Raw genomic sequence first — 17,926 nt, forward strand, 5'->3', positions numbered from 1 at the left:
TACACCTTGGCCCCTGCAGGGCACCTGCTGTCAAAGTTACCAGCACTACCACATGCAGCACCTTGCTCTTCCCCTTGGCCTCCCCTCCACACAGAGCCAGCCTCACCTTGCCTTATCACCTGGACCTGCTCCCTTAAGCGGTGTGACTGCACGCAAAGAGATGAAAGCAGGTGCACTGCCTCCAAACCTCAGCTATGCCTCCATGCAGACCGATGGGGCAATAAAGGTGCACACGTTACTGTAGAGAACCCAACGCTGCTCCAATATTAATGATGAGAATTCCAGGGGAGAAGAGCTCCGTGGATGGAAGTCATTAATTAGCCTCAAACCGCAGGCAAGACACAAGCAATACTGGTTGCTTTTCTGCTGATACTGAATTAACTAGCATTTCTTTCCCAATCACAGAGCTGTTCAGTCTTGTCATAGAGTTATAGCCACAGCCTGGACTATATGTGGGAGGGTGCCAGGGAGTGAGACTTCCTCTTGAAGCCACCCTCCCTGCCTCTGGCACCACCCACAAAAGCCCATGAAACCCAGTGGTGAGAAATAGCCACTGAAGGACTTCTATAGACCTAGGGAAAGGCTGGATCTATGCCTTCCTGTCTAGGGGTTTAGTGTTTTTTTCTTCCCTAATCTCCATCCCTTTATTTCCATCTGACCGATGTCCTGGTGAGGACCACAGTGTCCTTAGATAGGAAACCTAGTGGGGGCAGATGGCAGTTTGCTTCTTCATGGAGCTTGCCACTGTCTTCCTGCTCACACCTTGTAATCCAGCAGTCTCCCGTGACTGCATGGACCAAGAGCACTTGGACCTGTTTCCCTAGGACACGTTGTGCAGTCAGGACAATCTGCTGCTTACTTTAAACTTCAGTTTATAGATTTCATAGACATTAGGGCTGGAAGGGACCTTGGAAGATCTTCGAATCCAGCCCCCTGAAGTCAGCTGGGGTCATAGGATCCCAGCAAGAAAAACATCCAGATTTCTCTTGAAGGCGTTCAAAGTAGGTGCTTGAACCACCTCCAGCGGCAGGCTATTCCAGACATTGGGGGCTCGGATAGTAAAGAAGTTCTTCCTTATGTCCAGCCTGAAACAATCTTGCAGGAGTTTATAACCGTTTGACCTCGTCATCCCTTGGGGCGTTCTGGTGAACAGACGTTCCCCCAGATCCTGGTGGTCACTCCTCATAAACTTATAGGTGGCCATCAGATCACCCCTGAGCCTGCGCTTTTCCAGGCTAAAGAGCCCCAGGGCTCTCAGCCTCTCGTCATAAGGTCTGTTTCCCTGGCCTCTGATCATGTGCGTGGCTCTCCTCTGTGCTCTCTCAAGCTTCTCCACGTCCTTTCTGAATTGTGGAGCCAAAAACTGGACGGAGTACTCCAGCTGCAGCCTCACCAAGGCCGAGTACAAGGGGAGAATGACGTCCTGGGATTTTCTTGAGAAGCACCTATGAATGCAAACTAGCGTTTTGCTTGCTTTACTAGCAGCAGCATCACACTGAAGGCTCACGTTCATCCTGTGGTCAATCCTGACCCTCAAGTCCCTTTCATCTGTAGTGCTAACCAGCGTAGCACTGCTGAGCCTATAAGCATGTTGCAGGTTTTTCCTCCCAAGGTGAAGAACCTTGTATTTTTCAGTGTTAAACACCATCAGGTTCTCATCCGCCCATTTCCTGAGCCTGTCAAGGTTGGCCTGGATTGCCCTCCTGTCCTCAGGTGTGGATGCTTTACCCCAGAGTTTGGTGTCATCAGCGAACTTGGCCAGTCTGCTTCTGACTCCAATGTCCACATCATTAATGAAGAGGTTGAACAATATAGGTCCAAGGACAGCGCCTTGAGGGACCCCACTCAGTGGGGTCCCTCACTAACCAGTTTAGTTGGTTTTGAGTTAAAATAAAACATATTAAATGTTCATTGAATTAAAATTCAATTAAAAATGTCTAATTTGGGGCCTGTGATTGCTGGAATTAACTCTCGCCTCCCTGTTATACTATGATTAGTGTTTCTGCTTTGAAAACTTGAGAGCTCTCTCATTTGAACAGTTCTGGCATGGTTTGGTCCATTTTTCTCTTGCATTTCACTTCTCCCTGAATTTTTTTTTCTTTGTTCCCCCCAGGGTGTTTTTGCCCAAAGATCTTCATCCTGCATAAATCATACACAAAGCACTGTCTCTGGAATACATCCAGGTCTTGGAAAATCAAGGAGCAGCATTAACAAAGATTGCATCTGTTTAAAGTCTCCGACATGGTTCTGCAGAGCGCTAGCAGTCCTGGTTATATCCCCAGAGAACATCTGGTTTGGTTGATCATGTTAAAAACAATCAAGAGCTGCAGGAAATACTTACAAGGAATCCTGAATCCACCCAAAACCTTTCCAGCACCAGGCTCCCTTACAAACCATTGCTGAAGGCCCCATTGAAGCCCATGAATCTGCCAGGGAATCTTGTTCTAATTTCACCTGAACCTGGTGCTGATTAAACTCATGCAATATTCAGACGGCCAGATGGTTCTTGCACAAAACCAGACTCTGGTCTTTTGTGTTTGGTTTGCTTTGATATATTTGAGGTTGTACATGCCCCAAATCTCCATCTGCATCTAAATGGGTTGAAGATGCTGAAAACAAGAAGGCTTAAATTCTAGTTCACCTCTATGGCACTTAAATGAGATCCTATTCCACCCTCTTCCACTCCATGAAAAACCGTGCTTGGGGCTTCAGTTACCTGGATATGTTGGAGGAATTCATCGGTGCATGGTAAACGCTCTCGGTGATTCTTTGGTGTAGCTGGCTTGCTTCTGTTAGAGAGAAAGAAAAAATAGCTCCAAATTGCACTTGTCATTTCCCTTCAGCACCTACAGAAAGGACAATGGAAAGGAAACCTGGGCCTGGGCTCTCTGCATAGGTAAAGAAGGCTCCAAGCCAGATCCCTGGAACCAAGCACCCTTGAAACCTGGGAGGGGTCCCATGTGCAGCTGAGATGAAAGTCATCAAAGTCAAAGGAAAGGTACCACATTATGGGAGCCTTGGTCTCACTACTGGGTTAGGGAAGCCATGAGATAATGTTGACTTTGGAACGTACTAGTAAATCAGATTGCAAGAGAGTTTCTGCCCTGGGGCCAGGCTTGGGCTGGCAAGACAGGACCACTCTTCACCAAGTCTTTTGTGCATGGGGGTGCTGGAGAAAAAATCCCTTTGGGAATGGATTGGGCTGAACTGTTGTTGACTTCATACCCCATTTGATCCTAGAAGGGAGTGCAAGCCCAGGGATCAGGCAGGTGTTTTAGAAGTCAGGAATGATGCTTTATTCCTATCTGTGCCACAGACCTGTGCCATCTCACACAAATCACATAAGCTCTGTGTCTTAATTTCCTTATCTGCAAAAGAAGGACAGTTGTTCGGACCCTTCTCTGTAACGCACACAGAGATCGATGGATGAAATGTGCAATAAAAGCCATGTTAACACGCCGTGCTCACTATGGTACTCCAAGACATGTGTTTGTCACGCAGGAATTCCTTGATATCTAAGTGATAAACCCTATTTATCTCATACCTCTGGTCCCCTCACTTATCCTCTGCCCATCTCTACTGGTTAGTGCCAGCAGCCTAAACTCCTGGGCAGCTTCTAACAGCTTCAATTACAAACTGTTAGACAGAGGGAGAAAAAAATGTCCTCCTTTCTCCCCAGATTACACTGGTGTGAACCACAGGTTGAAAAATCTCTAGTCCCGGACCAGAAACAGGTTGAATGTCTCATGGAATGAGACATTAGAAAAATAAAAATGAGAGTTTATTAACACTGAACACAACTTTTATTTTTTGGTCCCGAATCTTGCCAGAGGGAGCACTGAATTCAGGGGATCACGGCCTAAGGGAAAGCTATCTTAGGAGATTTTTAGAGTTTCAGTAATGCATTGTGTAGGCATCCTTTTTTCCCCCCTCTCTGAGTGCCACACAGTGGGATTCGCAGTGAATGAAGCCGCCTGGCTTTCCAGGCAGAGAGAAGGGACCACGATACACAAAATGCTGCCAGTGATGCCTATTTTTAAAACCCCTACATGTGGTCACCCTGTCTTTTCTATAAGATCCGTGGCACTTACAGAGTATCTGACGGGTCACGTACTACAAGGGTGTTACTGGCAATCACATGGGTAACCTGCGTGCCTCACTCGTGGCTTCCCCAACCCAGCCTCTCAGAGCTTCCCTGCAAAACTCCTTTTCACTTCTGAGCTCATCCACGGAGCCGAGACTAAAAATATTTCCACTTTGGCGAATCAAACCAGAGAATCCCCTGTGGTGTCACCCTCCCCCTGGAAGTGGGTCTGCTGGCCTTCCAGTTCTCCCTTCCACAGGAAAAGCAAAGGAAATACTAGGCTGCCCATTCATTAACCACATGGAGCAGCTCTGTGGCTTTCCCGACATGCTGTAGGTTGCCATTTGACATCTTCAAGAGCAGCTGGCAGGGTCACAAATCGGGGCTGGCACCTGCTTGTGCTTCCCCGGGCTTTCTGAACCAGAATGTTATCACCGCCTCTCTCTGCTCCAGCATGTCAAAGTCGCTTCCATATTGCCATTAGGCAACACCTCCTGCATCGTCTGATGACAAAGCAGTTTGAGCAATTCCTGCGGCACGATGCTCAGGATGGGCTTAAATAGCCATGTAGCATCCTGGCTGCTGATGGCACTGCTGCATTTTGGCAAGGCCCTGCAGAAGCATCCTCCCCATCAGTGAGTGAGGCGTGGGGCAAACAAGGAGTCCCCATTATGCACTGCCCTCATCATGGGTACTCCACAGTGGAAACGGAGTAGGCACTTGTGTGACACTGTCCAGGTTGTTCCCGGATGTGTGCTATTGTTCCAACCCAGAAGGATGGTGCAACAATGAGCAAGGGTACCAGGCTGCCAGTATTGCTGGTACCCCCTACCCCAGCATGCCCCCCACGGACACCCAGTTAGTTGTCCGAGTGCTGCTCTGTTGATCAGGGTCAGGTGCACCCTCTGCTCTTCAGTCACCTAAGCCATCCCATACTGGCCTTCTCACTGCAGTGCAGAGATCTGACACTGCTTTTTTTTTTTTTTGGCTAAGTAGCATTAGCTAGGACTGCCAACCAGGGCCAGCTGCAGCCACAAAGCATCTGACCGAATTGCATTTTTCAGCAAAAGAAGTTCTTCCCCATTTATTTTTTTAACTAACTATCCTTTTTCTTACCCATTTTATTTTTTGCTTGATTTTATCCTGTTGCTATGGCATGTTGAATTGGAGATAAAACAGGACAGATTGTCAGGGAGAAACCAATAGTATCTCATTGTGCAATCTGCATTACATAGAGTCACAAGGTTTAATGAAAATATTTAAAAATAAGTAATAAATACATATCTACAAACACACACATATTACACACGTGTAGATAGATACACACGTGTGTGTGTGCACATATATACACAGACACATATAGCATCTACACAAGATGTGCACTGCAGAGCTGCCTAATTAGCTCCACAGTAAATGTCTCAGTGTCTACATGTGTGGCTGTAATAGGCTGCAGTAAACTAAAACCTCTCAGCGGGCATGTCTACACGTGCCTCCTTTAAGCAGGCTTAGCTTAAAATCTCCATTTTTAAAGGCACATTAAGGGTGCATGTCTACACGTGCATACCCTTAATGCATCTTAATAAATGGTGATTTAAGGCTGTGTGAGCCTAAATTTGATACCTGCATAAAGCCGGTATCAAATTCAGGCACTAATAGCCAAGTCACAGTGCACATGTAGATGCGCTAATGTGCACTAACGTGGTGTGCATCAATGGATGTACACATACATTAATGCGCATTAGCACATCTGCACATGCGCTAATGCGACTTAGGTATTCGCACCTAAATTTAATGCCTTTTAGCACATCCACATGTAGATGTGCACTTAAGTCACCTTAATGAGCCTTAAGCAAAGGTGCATTAAGTTTAGGTGCACGATACATGTGTAGACATGTCCAGCAGGTTAGTACTTGTAAATATAAGCACTATCCTCCTGCGGAGTTTACACGCGCAGCAGTGCACGTGTAGAAACTGATGCAGTTGGCTGGGGCACAAGGATGCTTCAGTGCAAGGGCTGCCTGCCAGCTAGCCTCACACTGGAGCACCCTTGTGCCCAGCCAAGCCCTCGGCAGCACACTGAGCTGAGAAGAAGCAGCTCCAGACTGAAAGATTGACCCCAGAACCCCCTGCCAGCTGGGGCTGCTCCAACCCAGCTCAACATGTTGCCGTCCCGGGTGCATGTTCAAATAGTGTGCCCAGAAACCATAACTGCATGTGTACACACACCCATATATAAGTTCATGCTATTATAAAGATGGGTTAAACCTCACGGAGTAGTGAATGTAACTACGTCCCTTCACCGAAGAAGGTCATTCAGCAGACAGCTGAAAGAATAGCAGTCTCCAAACCCAAAGCACAGGCACTGTAAGCCATGCTTCTGTGCCTAAGCTTAACCTATGTAGCAATGACAAGCTGCAAAGTGTGGCTCAGAAACAGAGCCTGTGCTTGAGTGATCCGAGTGTGAATTTTTGCTGATGTAGCAATTAATTTAGCCAAGAAATGCCACCAACGCATTTAGCAAAACATAATTAAACAATATATTATGGATCTATCTTACAATATTAGAAGTAGTGTGTAACCAAATATATTCGATGTTATTTTACTATAATAGATCTATTTTTATTAAAATGTTTAGATGATTTGTAGAAACAAAGCAGCCTTGTCAGAGAAGACCGTAAACTAGAGGAAAGTACTAACAGGTCAGAGTTACGAAAAGGGGATAAGAAGACCTCCCTTTGTACTTTCCCAAGTCCTCCTAGCTGACAAGAGATCTAGTTCAAGCCGGTTCTAAAGGTTTCAGTGAAACAAAGACATTTAAATAAAGCCAATCCGAGACCATTTATTAAAATATGAAAACCAGTTAGTTATAAATATAGGCCAAGGCTAAAATAAAGCAAACCCAAACCCTCAGACTTCTCTGAAGTTCAGTGAACCAATGAGTCCCAAGGGAAACAGAAAAGCCTAACCCGTGGACCGATTTCTTCCCCGAACAGAAAGCTACGTAAGCATTGTCTTTACCAATACGAAAAAAAGAAAAAAAGAAAGTGTTTGCTATTGCGTACCCTAATAAAACTGCGACTGGAGTGGTCTCACTGATCAGTCTCTCCCCACCCCGCACTGTTAAAATTTAGCGTAACAACCGGTGTAACAGCACTTCTCCACTCAAACCAAGGACACGTGACTCTACTCGGGAATCTGAGCTGTGGGAGCAGAGGGGCTGTACAGACCATTGGTGTGCGTGTGTGCGCGCCCATTCAGATGGAGAAGCAGTGACAGGGTACGGAAAGACTGAGAAAAGACCCTGAACTATCCATCGCTCAGGAGATGCCCAGAGAGTGGACTTGTGGCTGAAGGTGCTCCTTGTCAGAGGTGCAGCTCTAAGCAGGGAAACGGTCCCTGGTAGCTTGAATCCCTCCATCTTCAAGGAGGCAGGGCTCTGTGCGTCTTTGCATGTAACCAGAGCTGCATCAGAAGAACCTGACTCCACTACCAATTCCTTCTTCCACCTGGAACAGCCAGCAGTGTACCTAGACTCCGAGCAGCCCCCAGCAAACGTTTAGTCTCGGGCTCCCCTTTGCCAGAGATCATGATACTAATCATCAAAAATTACCATTTTTGGGCCCCATTTCTGTCCAGGCCCTCAGCAGCCACCCAGTTTGCCCATGCCTGTGTCTCTGACCCTGGGGACAGTCTACAAGGTCTTGTATTTTGGCTAGAAGCTTAGGTTGCCAGAGGGTAACAATATCTTAGGTACTTCTACAGCCCCATTACTGCAGTAGCCGAGCACCTTGCCATTTTTAATGTAATTGTCCTCACAATCTCCCAGTTGGGTTGTGGATTGCTACTTTTTCCATTTATGCCGAGATAGAGAGACTAAAGGTTAAACCCCAATTCATTTTACACAACCAGGGCACATGCGCTGCAGAACGGACACTTACGCATGGTTTGAGATTTTATTTCATCCTGTGGCAAAACAGAATCACTGTGTGCATGAACCTGTTGGGGGGAAAGGGAAGAAGGGGGCCCTCCCACCTTTTAACCCAAGAGCCAGTGCAGGGTGCTTGCCAGGGGGCAGAAGACCTTGGTTCTAGAGACCCCTTACTCACCATGGGTGTGAACCTGCTTCTCAGCAAAGTGCTCCAAGCACCAGGCAGCAAAGTATTGGTCAGACTTCTTTCCAGTCCTCCTCTTGAGCTGGCCCACTGCATCTTGCCCAATTAGTGGATAAAAGCGCTAGGAAAGTTTCTACCCCATTAGGAACAAGGACCCAGGCTAGAGCCTGTCTCACTGATCCACACACTGTCTGACTTGTTTGCTTTCTCCCAGCCTCATAGCTTTCCCTCTCTTGGCTGCTTAATAAGTTACTGGGCTCTCTTCTTCCCTTGCTGTTTTTTCTGTGACTGAAATTGCAGGACTTACCTAGCCTTATGCATGTGCCTTCACGATCCTATTTCACTGCATAGCCCCACTAAGCATGCTCAATGGGCACACACAGAGCTAAATGACAGATTTTGCAGAAATGCTGAGAATTGCAGTTTTGTGGCTGCCTATGTGCCATTTGGATGCCTAAAGCCATGTAGGATTTAGCCGTTAAAGACTTGCCTAAGGTCACACGAGTCTGTGGCAGAGCAGGAAACTGAACCTGGGTGTCCTGGGATCCAAGACAGGCGCCCAAATCACCACACCATCCTTCCTCTCCTCACAGGACAGGTCCTTCGCTGTTTCAAACATGCCCAAATGCAATAATGTATTTCACTTAAAAAAATTATTTTGAACCTTGCTCTTGCTGACTGCATGGGCACAAATCCATTCAGTAATTCATCTCTCCCCACTGCTGAATACCGGGTAAAAGGCGAGTTCAGCATCACACACTCACTCTGTGTCCTACCTCTGCATGCTTCCAGCTGTCCTGTTAGGACCTTCCGAATCTCAGAAACCCAGATGTTTTTCAGCTCAACAGAAGATGCCTGTAAACACAGGAGAACACAGAGCAGGTCTAATCAAGGAGGCTGACAATCCTGTGATGGCATTAGATAAAATTTGTTTTTAGTTTTGCCTTGTACTAACCCCCTCTAACCAGGACTGGATAAAGAAAAAAAACAAAACAAGCAAAAGGGCATTTTTCAAGGTGAAAAATATTAATCACATTGAAAAAGAACAATGGGAACTTCAAGATCCAATCTGGCCGCCCAAGACATTTTCCACGCTACTGTTTTCTTTTTCATCCATGCTAAAGTCCTGACAATTTCCTCCAAGATAAACTTACTGTTCCAAGAGCACGGCCAAGAGAGAGGCTCCAAATTCCACTTGTTGTTTGAGTCGATTTACATTTTGTTAATGAGTTTATTTTGAGGAAAGGAATAACATTAGAATCGCTGTCCAGTTTCCTCTCGCACTACCAGACCAGTCGACTCCAGAAAACAGTACAGCCAGAAATCACACCCTTGGTGGAGAAAACACCAGTGGGAAAGAAGTCATAGGAAAGCATGAGCCTTACCTGAATGATATAGACCTCCTCCCTGCCATTATACCAGATCTCAAACTTCTTGTTATCACCCTTCACATTTTCCGTGATGCCGACGGTACTCATCTGTTTCAACATTAAAAAAAAGAGAACTGTCAAATTTGGAAAACGTTGATTTTTTTTTAAATTAATTCCCAGCATGCCGTCTCCTGGATAACTTTTGAGAATGTATAAAATACCAATAGGCTCCAATTTTTTTTTTTAAATCAACGTAATCAGCTCTGTATCTTTTTGTCTGTTGATATTTTGCTGTAACAAAATCCAGACAACATTAAGAAGCAATGCATTTGTTATAAAATGCTGATTTAACAATTTCTCTTCAATGCATTTTTAGCTCAAGTTATCATTTGAGTTTTCCCCCTGACCTGCATTAAGGCAGGTTACATGAAATGGTGGAAAGTGAGGCCATATTTTAAGGCATATCAACACAAGAGGAAGAGGGTTAGAGTCGAGTGTTCAATAATTCTGTATTTCCCTATTTATGCACGCTTGGTTGCTAAACAATAATGCTAGATTGTTGCCTACAATGAGGGCGATTCCTTGTACCTTACAGCATGGCATGTAATGCAAAATTCATGGTTCCTCACCCCTGAGCTACAGCATATAGACAGAGAATCTGCTGTACAGAAGACACCTTCCCATTAGAGTTTATCAGCATTTTTTTGTTGAAAACTTTATTCATCAGAAAATGCTGTTTGAACAAAGATGAAGTTTTTTGGCTAAATCATACCATCTTCCGTGGCATTTCCTGCAAAAGTTTTCAAAACTGAATTTAAAATGATTATACAAATTCCAATGTTTTCATGGGAAACAGGTTTGTTTAGAGGAATAGTGACACTTTGTTTCAAAATTTTAATTTTGGTTTTCCACGTTTAATATTTTTACTTGATTTCATGACCTGTTAGTAGGACAGTGGTAAGTCATGCATAATATGCACATAATACGATTCAAAAGGAAAACTGACTTCAAGATGTCAGCATGTCCAGCTCTACTGTCTACACCCAGATGCAAAGAGCACCAGTTGGCATTCTTTCACGTACAGTACACTCTGTACACCAAGATTATAAATCATCTATTGTCTGCCAAGGATAGTAGATAAGTTTCAAGCACAACAGGAAGCAGGGAAGACAAAAGATTATAAATATATTTAAAAACAGTAAAATATATTTTTGCATGCATTTGGGCACCAGCAAAGCTGCACGTTATTTATATATTGTTTCTATTGCTGTAACATCTTTGTGTCCCAGTCATGGGCCAGGGTCACATTGTGCTCTGCAAACGTGCCCCAAAGTACTCAGTCTTAAGGAACAATTTGAGCATATTCCTGTTATTTATTTTTCATATTCTAAAAATGCCTCTGGGTCCCAACTGAAATCAGTGCCCACCTGTGGGAAGTAGTGTGCAAAATCACTTAGGAGACACTGCCAGCCTTAAAGAGTTTAGTGTCCGACCCAGCAGTTTTCAACCTTTTTTGGACTCGAGACGCCCCTTGCATGACTCACGGCATCCCTCCATAACTTTTGTGAAATGAAGAGCACTGCATCTCAAAAACCATTTTATTTGTTACAGTGCTTACCTCCTTGCAGAGAAGCCAGGCACTGAGGGCAGGGCACCAGGCGGACAGAGGCTCTTCTTCTCCCTGTTGTATCTCTTCTCCTCCCCCCTCCCATTTCTTGTTTTTCGTTCAACTCATTTGGGTGGTGTGACAGGATTCAATCCCCAGGGGCAGCTGTGATGCCCCCTGGGGGCCTTGAGTCTCCTGCTTGGCTCAGTCTCTAATGCAGCCCTCCCTCAATTGCTCACCCACCACACCTTGTTTCTACTAACGGGTGAATAAGGGAGGCTGTCCATGGGCCTTAGAGAGAGCCTCAGTTCATTTAAGTCATCACCAGGTCTCTACCAGACCCCAAAAGTCTTGATTCGACCCTTAAGCTCAATGGGCCCTCTCAGCCATGCAAGGCACCTGTAGCTTTAAGATAGGGGTGGGCAAAATATGGACCATGGGCCACATCCAGCCCTCCAGGCCATTCTATCCAGCCTGTGGGGCCCCCCGAAAACTTAGAAAATTAATATTTATCTGCTCCTGGCTGCCTGTCAAAGATGACAGTAACCAGGGGCAGTAGGACCCATCGGCAGAAGGTAGAAGCCCAGCCCAGTATCAACCCCCAGCCATTTCCCTGCCCTCCTGCTCCCATACTGCTCCAGCACCACATGGCTCCCAGCTGCATCACCAGATGGGGAAGCACAGGGCCACACAAATACCCCGGGGTGGGCAGTGTAGGGAAGGACTGTGTATGTGTGTATATGCATAGGGAGGGACCGTGTGTGTGTGTCCCACAAACATGTACCCACACCCCACTTGCACTGCCATACATGCAGACCCCCACACCCCCTCATATACTCTAGCCACCCTCCCCACCCACAAACCCCATATCCACCCACACCCCACCCCACACCTATCCACTCCCCACAGGCATACCCACCCCCTCCCCCACCCCCACATACCCATACACTCACAGACCCCCACAAACCTATACCCCCCACAATATACAAGAGCAAGACTTCATTTTAAGCTATGATATACAATCACCTCTATGTGCACTACACAAACACATGTAAACCAGAACAAAAATTTTTTTGAAATCAAATTAATGAATGTTTTACATGTTTGATTTTTAGAATATAATTTGGTATTTTTCTGGTTCTGAGATGGCAAAACCCCTTACTGAAAGGAGTACTTCCACAGGCAAAGGGAGGAACTTCTAGTGGCAAAGGTCAGGTGTTAGGGGGTGGGATTTCCAGTCACAAGATGGTGATCAGAGGGCGGGGAACCTGTCAAGTGGTGTGACTACCCATGCAGCCCTCAACAGCTTGCCAGAATTCGGTAAGCTGCCCTCCACCCAAAATAATTGCCCACCTCTGCTTTAAGGGCTACTTGAGTGTCTGCACCCCTCTAGGACACCTGTAGCCTTACGGGCTCATTGTGTGGGGGTCCCTCCTCCCCTACACCATGGCCTAGGTTTTGCAAGTGTTACTGTACAGTCCTTTGCCTGGTAGGGCAATTGGCTTTACCAGCCTTCTCTTCCTATACTCTTGCTGGGCCTTTTAGCCCAGGCCCATGGTATCAGACCTAGCTTCTAGGCTCCAGCCTAACTAACTGTGGGTCTTTGACTGTACCAGTCCCTGGTGCTGGCCCCTCTTGGACCTTTGGCCCCACCCAGGCACTGGCCCCACTCCTGAGCCAGTCAAGGTCTCCAGGTTCCCAGGGTCTGGTCCCTCCTAGATTCTGGTCCCACCCTCAGGCCAATTGAGACCTCCATGCTCTTTGACCTGACTTGCCCCCCTAGAATCAATCTCCAGCTGTGGCCCCTTCCAGATCTTTGGCTCCTCCCGGGGCCTGGCCCTACCCCTGGGCCAGTTGGATTTACCAAGCTCCCTGGCCTTGGTAGTCTCTGGCTATAGCCCCTCCTCTGGGCTTGCAGACCTCCTGGTCCCACATTCAGACCCCCTCTGGGCTCATGGACGTCTCTGGGTTCTTGGACCCTCTGGTCTCACATGCAGACCCTCTCTGGGCTACTGGTTCTCTGAGTAAGCCTTCAGCCTGCTCCAGCAGGGCTCAAGACTAAACCACCAGTGCAACTTAATTTAAAAAAAAAGGTTTCTGACAGACCCCCAAACCCTCTCTGGTTTTAACATAAAATAAAGGTCACCTGCTTGCATAAACAGCCTTTCTCTGCCCGAACAAAACTCCCCCTGTTCCCAGACTCACAGAGTTGCTTACCCAGTTCTCCTGTCAGGTTAGCAGCCCTGCTGCACTGCTGCCAGGAGCTCCTACCTTCATGGCTCTCAGGGATCAGGCTCTGGGCTTTTACGGCTGAAGCTCAGCCTCCTTCAGGTCAGGTGAGTTCTTAATCAGCCTCCCTTTTACACCTGCAAGCTGCCTCCTCCTAAAGAGACAGGAGCACCCCAGTGCCCTGTCACACTTGTTTTAGCTTTAAAATTAGATTTTCAAGCTCTTTGCAGCAGGAATCATGTCCTGATACAATGCCTAAATCCTGACTGGAGAACAATGGAGTTTCAGACCCAATATGTTCCTTGGGCTTTACCATAATATTATTTATCCTGTGTATTAATAGCAGCACCAGCAACAGCAGCAACGTAATCTCTTCCGAGATAAGTTTCAAGCATTTACACTAATCACATTTGGGATGATTTGTACTTTCTTTGGGCAATGATTTATTATGGTTGCCTTCAAAACCAAGCAGGATGAATAGTGTATGTATAGCAGACTGGAACCTTATACACTTAAACATGGAATCAGGTGCTACTAGTGACATCTAAAGCAGCACACCAAAGTGCTCAGAGGGAAAATCTGGCCTGATAGAGAAACTCCTGTTAATAAACAAAGCCTTAATTCATGGGTTGAAGCATCACTTTTGTCAATTGTAAGATTTGCCCTGTATTCTGCAGTTCATTTGCAGCTACTTTGATAACACAACATGACATCTGTATCAAAGCTTCCACCAACGGAAGCCAGAGAGTAATAGAGCTATTTACAGCTACAGAGATTAGAAGTTAGTGAATTATCCCTTTCCTGCCTCTCCATGCCAAGTTTGTTACCTTTAATGAGTTTTTAAAGCTGTAGGAAGGTGTCTTCTCATGGCCATCTGTGTTTTCCTCCCGTTTCTTGCAGAAGAGCAGCATCTTGGCATAGAGGAAGAGATGCCTTTGCATTGGCTTGAACCTTGCCAAGTCCTTCACCTTGTTGTGACCCTTCTTGTGGTCAGTCCAGACATTGAAGGAGCCCTGCATCAGCAGCTTACCAAGCTCATTCACATCACCCTATGGGAGAGGAGCAAGAGGAGAGGAGGAACACATAGTCAGGTTCAAGCCTTGGTCCCAAATGCAGTGTAATTGGGGTGAGGGGTGATGGCTGCAGAGACAGAAATGCTTTTTGTTCATTTGGGCCAATCCCACAGAGAGCTCCGAACATCAGGACAAAGACCTGGAATCTGTGTCGTGGATGGGGAGCTAGCATGGGAAAGGGACCAAAGAATTTGCGAAGACCTGAGCTGCTTGGCAGACCAATGGCAGCATTGTGTGCCAAAGGGAGCTTATTCAGGGCCGATGGGAGAATCTTTAAGAATCACCCATTGCTTGCAAAGCTTTGGGAGAATCCCACAAGCCATACAGGAAGTTGAAGGAGAACTGCTCACCTCTAAAGCCCTGAAGAGGTAAAACTGAAAGGACTCCAACCAAGCCAAGGGAAGTTTAGTTTGGATATTAGAAATAATTTTCTCACTAGGAGGGTAGTAAAACACTGGAACAGGTTACCCAGAGAGGTGGTGGAAGCTCCATCCTTGGAGGTGTTCAAAACCCGGCTAGACACAGCCCTGGCTGGGATGATCTAGTTGAGGATGGTCCTGCTTTAAGCAGGGGATGGGACTAGATGTGACCTCCTGAGGTCCCTTCCAACCTTAACTTTCTATGATTCTATGATTCAAACCCAGGTGAAAAAGTCAAGGAAAACCCAGTCTTTTGCACCGATTCAAATGAACCCTTCATTACTTCAGTGATATTAAGAGCAGGTTCAACCAGCACCAGTTGCTGCAGTCACTGGTGCAGTCCTGCTGTAGGTGCTACAGCAAGCTATAAATTCAATTACAGCAAAAGCTATAAATTCAGCAAGCTATGAATTCAGCAAGCTATAAATTCAGTTAACCATTTTACCTAAGTGGTTGCATCAGGTGAGGTCTGGCTCCAAAGATTCTGCAAAAGGGTTTTGCAAAAACCTAATGCTGAATACAGATAGGCCCAGCATCTTGTTTACATGACTGCAAAGGAAACAGCTTTTCCCAGAAACAGAAACTGTTCTGAGGAAATCCTGGCCTCTCTGACTTCTAGTTAACTATTGCAGAAATGAAAAGAAGCCCTCTCACTTCCAAGAAAACAGGAGTCAAGTCCATAAAGTGTGAAAGTAAAACTGGCTGGGTCTATTTTAAGTCACATCCTATCATTTTGTGTCACATATTATCCCTCTTTGAATGAAGGTTCAAAATTGTGTATTATATTTATTATCCCTGTTAGAATAAGGTCCAGTACTGATATCTACATGAAAATCCTTTCAATCTGCAAAGCAGAGAGATTACAGAATGCTGGATATGAGGGATTTAATAATTAACAAACTCATTCAGAGGTAATTGTTCAGCCAATAAAGGCGAATACATTGGACATCCCCAAGCAATGGTAAATTTGAGCACTCCACAAATTACTGATGGGACGAGGTAATTCTTGTTGCATTATTGATGTAAACGTGGCCTTTCAGCTCAAAGATACAGTAGAGTAATTAAAACAATTCCCATTCTAACTGCTCAACAGTGACCCTGGAGTCTGTCAAGGTAAAATTCACCTTTGTTCAGTAAACTGTGTAGCACATGCGGCAAAAGCAGAAGCTTCACGGCCTTTTGGCGAAGATGATATGCTACAGATAAATTCTCTGGGCTTTGAAGGCTTAACTAGAATTAAGACTTAGTGCTGTTCCTCTGTACCCCTGGGAGAGAAAAATAATGGTTGTGCTGGCTAGGGTAACAAATGCACAGCACCCACGGACATCATTATCGTTGCTCTGCGTCCTGCTCACCACAGGTACCTGGACCTTCATGGCTATAGCAGGGTTACAACTAAGATAATCCTGCTCCAAAAGCCTCGTGACATGAGCTATAGGAGCTACGACACACCGCTGTGCAATTCTAATTCCACCCTGCGTTCAGCACTGCTGACACGGAGGTGTAGCTCACATCACAATATCGTCCACTGCTCTTCTCTATCAGACGTGCACTTAACTGGTGAAATTATGAATGACCGAATGATGGAAATTAGAACGGTTTAAACCATATTTGGCAACTTGGTCCAATGAGTTTAAATTAAACTCATTACACTTCCTTACAGTTCCTTAAATCAGATTAAATGATGTTTGTCTTTGGGGTCTGCACATTTTAAATACTTCTAAATGGTAATCATATCCCCCGTCAATCTTCACTTCACTGAATGACACCCAATAACAGTCATGGTTTCAACTGGAGTTCTTTCTCATGTTGCAGTCATTTCTACCCTTCTTTAGCGATCCACTTCTCGTTGTGGATTTTGTCCACAATGAGAAGCTATGGGTGAGAAATTGCAGAAGTAACTCAACTGACATGAGTAGAGTCACAGAAAGGATGTATCTGACCACTTCCTTGGGACTGTGGGTATTCTTGTTAATGCACTTGAGGCAGATAGGCCTCCAGCTACAGTGAGTTTCCACTGCCTTGTTTATATATAAACCAGCTTTTCCCCAGTGATGACTAGCGGTCCAGTATGTTTCTCATCTGCCCAGAATCATCTACAGCCTTCAGCCACTTCCTTATCTTGGACCAGCCAAGCCTACCTTCTTCCATTTCCAAGTGTCAGGGTCAAGCTCCATGGTTCAGAGGAATACATCAGGTTGGGCTCCCTCTCTCTACATATTTTGTTTGAGTGAAGTTTTGACATTTAGGTTTGGTTACCACAATATCTGACCGCGTGATTTTCTGTCAGGGCAGTTATTTGGCAAGGCTATCATTTAAGCAATCGGTAAGCCAGGCTTCTGCAATATGCAACTGCGGCAGGTGCAATCAAATAGAGTTGGTCAGACCATCACGGGTCTGGGACTAGGGTGCTGATAAATGACGTTACCTCATATCCCGTGATCGCTATCTGATGCATAGAGTCATTGACAGACTTGATGATATCAAGCATTGTGGCCAGAGCTTCTTCCAGTTCAGCGGTGCCTTCTGAATTCTTGCTACATTTCAGCATTTCCTAATTTGAAACAACAAACACAGCTGTATGAAAAGAAGTCCCAAAAGTGCACCCTGAAAAATATCCTATAAATACACTTATCACAGGATAAGACCATCCTCCTCGAGCTACGTGTTGCACACACAAAGTACAAGCATAGAAGTGGATTCTCTTTAACTACTACCAAAAACAGACCTTTTGGGGACATTTTTAGGCTTGAACAATTCATTTAAAATCAGTACGCACATCTTATTTTATTCCCTGAATGACTCAAGCCACAGAATTTGGCTGAATTATTTTTGCAGGGAAGATACAAAGGCATCTCTCAGATCACTTATTCTCTACCTCTGACTCCAAGTGATCAATCTACAGGTGGAAATTTGAAATCTTTTTTTTAGACGACAGATATTTTGATAAAGGAGGCTTATTTTCACTAAAAAAAAAAAAAAATGGATTACATATACTTTAAAAATGGGTAGGAGCTCTTCTGGAGGAAATGA

The 17,926-nt window shown here is 45.5% G+C and overlaps 1 protein-coding gene across 10 annotated transcripts in view; it reads right to left on the reverse strand.

Annotated features, from left to right (window-relative positions):
• The window catches only part of MCF2L2 (MCF.2 cell line derived transforming sequence-like 2), a 261,747-nt gene that overhangs the window by 32,348 nt on the left and 211,473 nt on the right, over positions 1-17,926 (reverse strand). For all 10 annotated transcript variants that reach the window (XM_059731182.1, XM_059731185.1, XM_059731181.1 and 7 more), the window contains 5 exons: positions 17,322-17,447; positions 14,229-14,450; positions 9,582-9,674; positions 8,973-9,051; positions 2,717-2,789 (listed from right to left, as the gene is read on the reverse strand). In XM_059731182.1, coding sequence (XP_059587165.1) covers positions 2,717-2,789; positions 8,973-9,051; positions 9,582-9,674; positions 14,229-14,450; positions 17,322-17,447 — 593 coding nt within the window. The remainder of the gene's footprint in view (positions 1-2,716; positions 2,790-8,972; positions 9,052-9,581; positions 9,675-14,228; positions 14,451-17,321; positions 17,448-17,926) is intronic.

This window comes from Alligator mississippiensis, chromosome 7, assembly GCF_030867095.1.
Source record: "Alligator mississippiensis isolate rAllMis1 chromosome 7, rAllMis1, whole genome shotgun sequence".
In the NCBI taxonomy this organism is placed as follows: domain Eukaryota; kingdom Metazoa; phylum Chordata; order Crocodylia; family Alligatoridae; genus Alligator; species Alligator mississippiensis.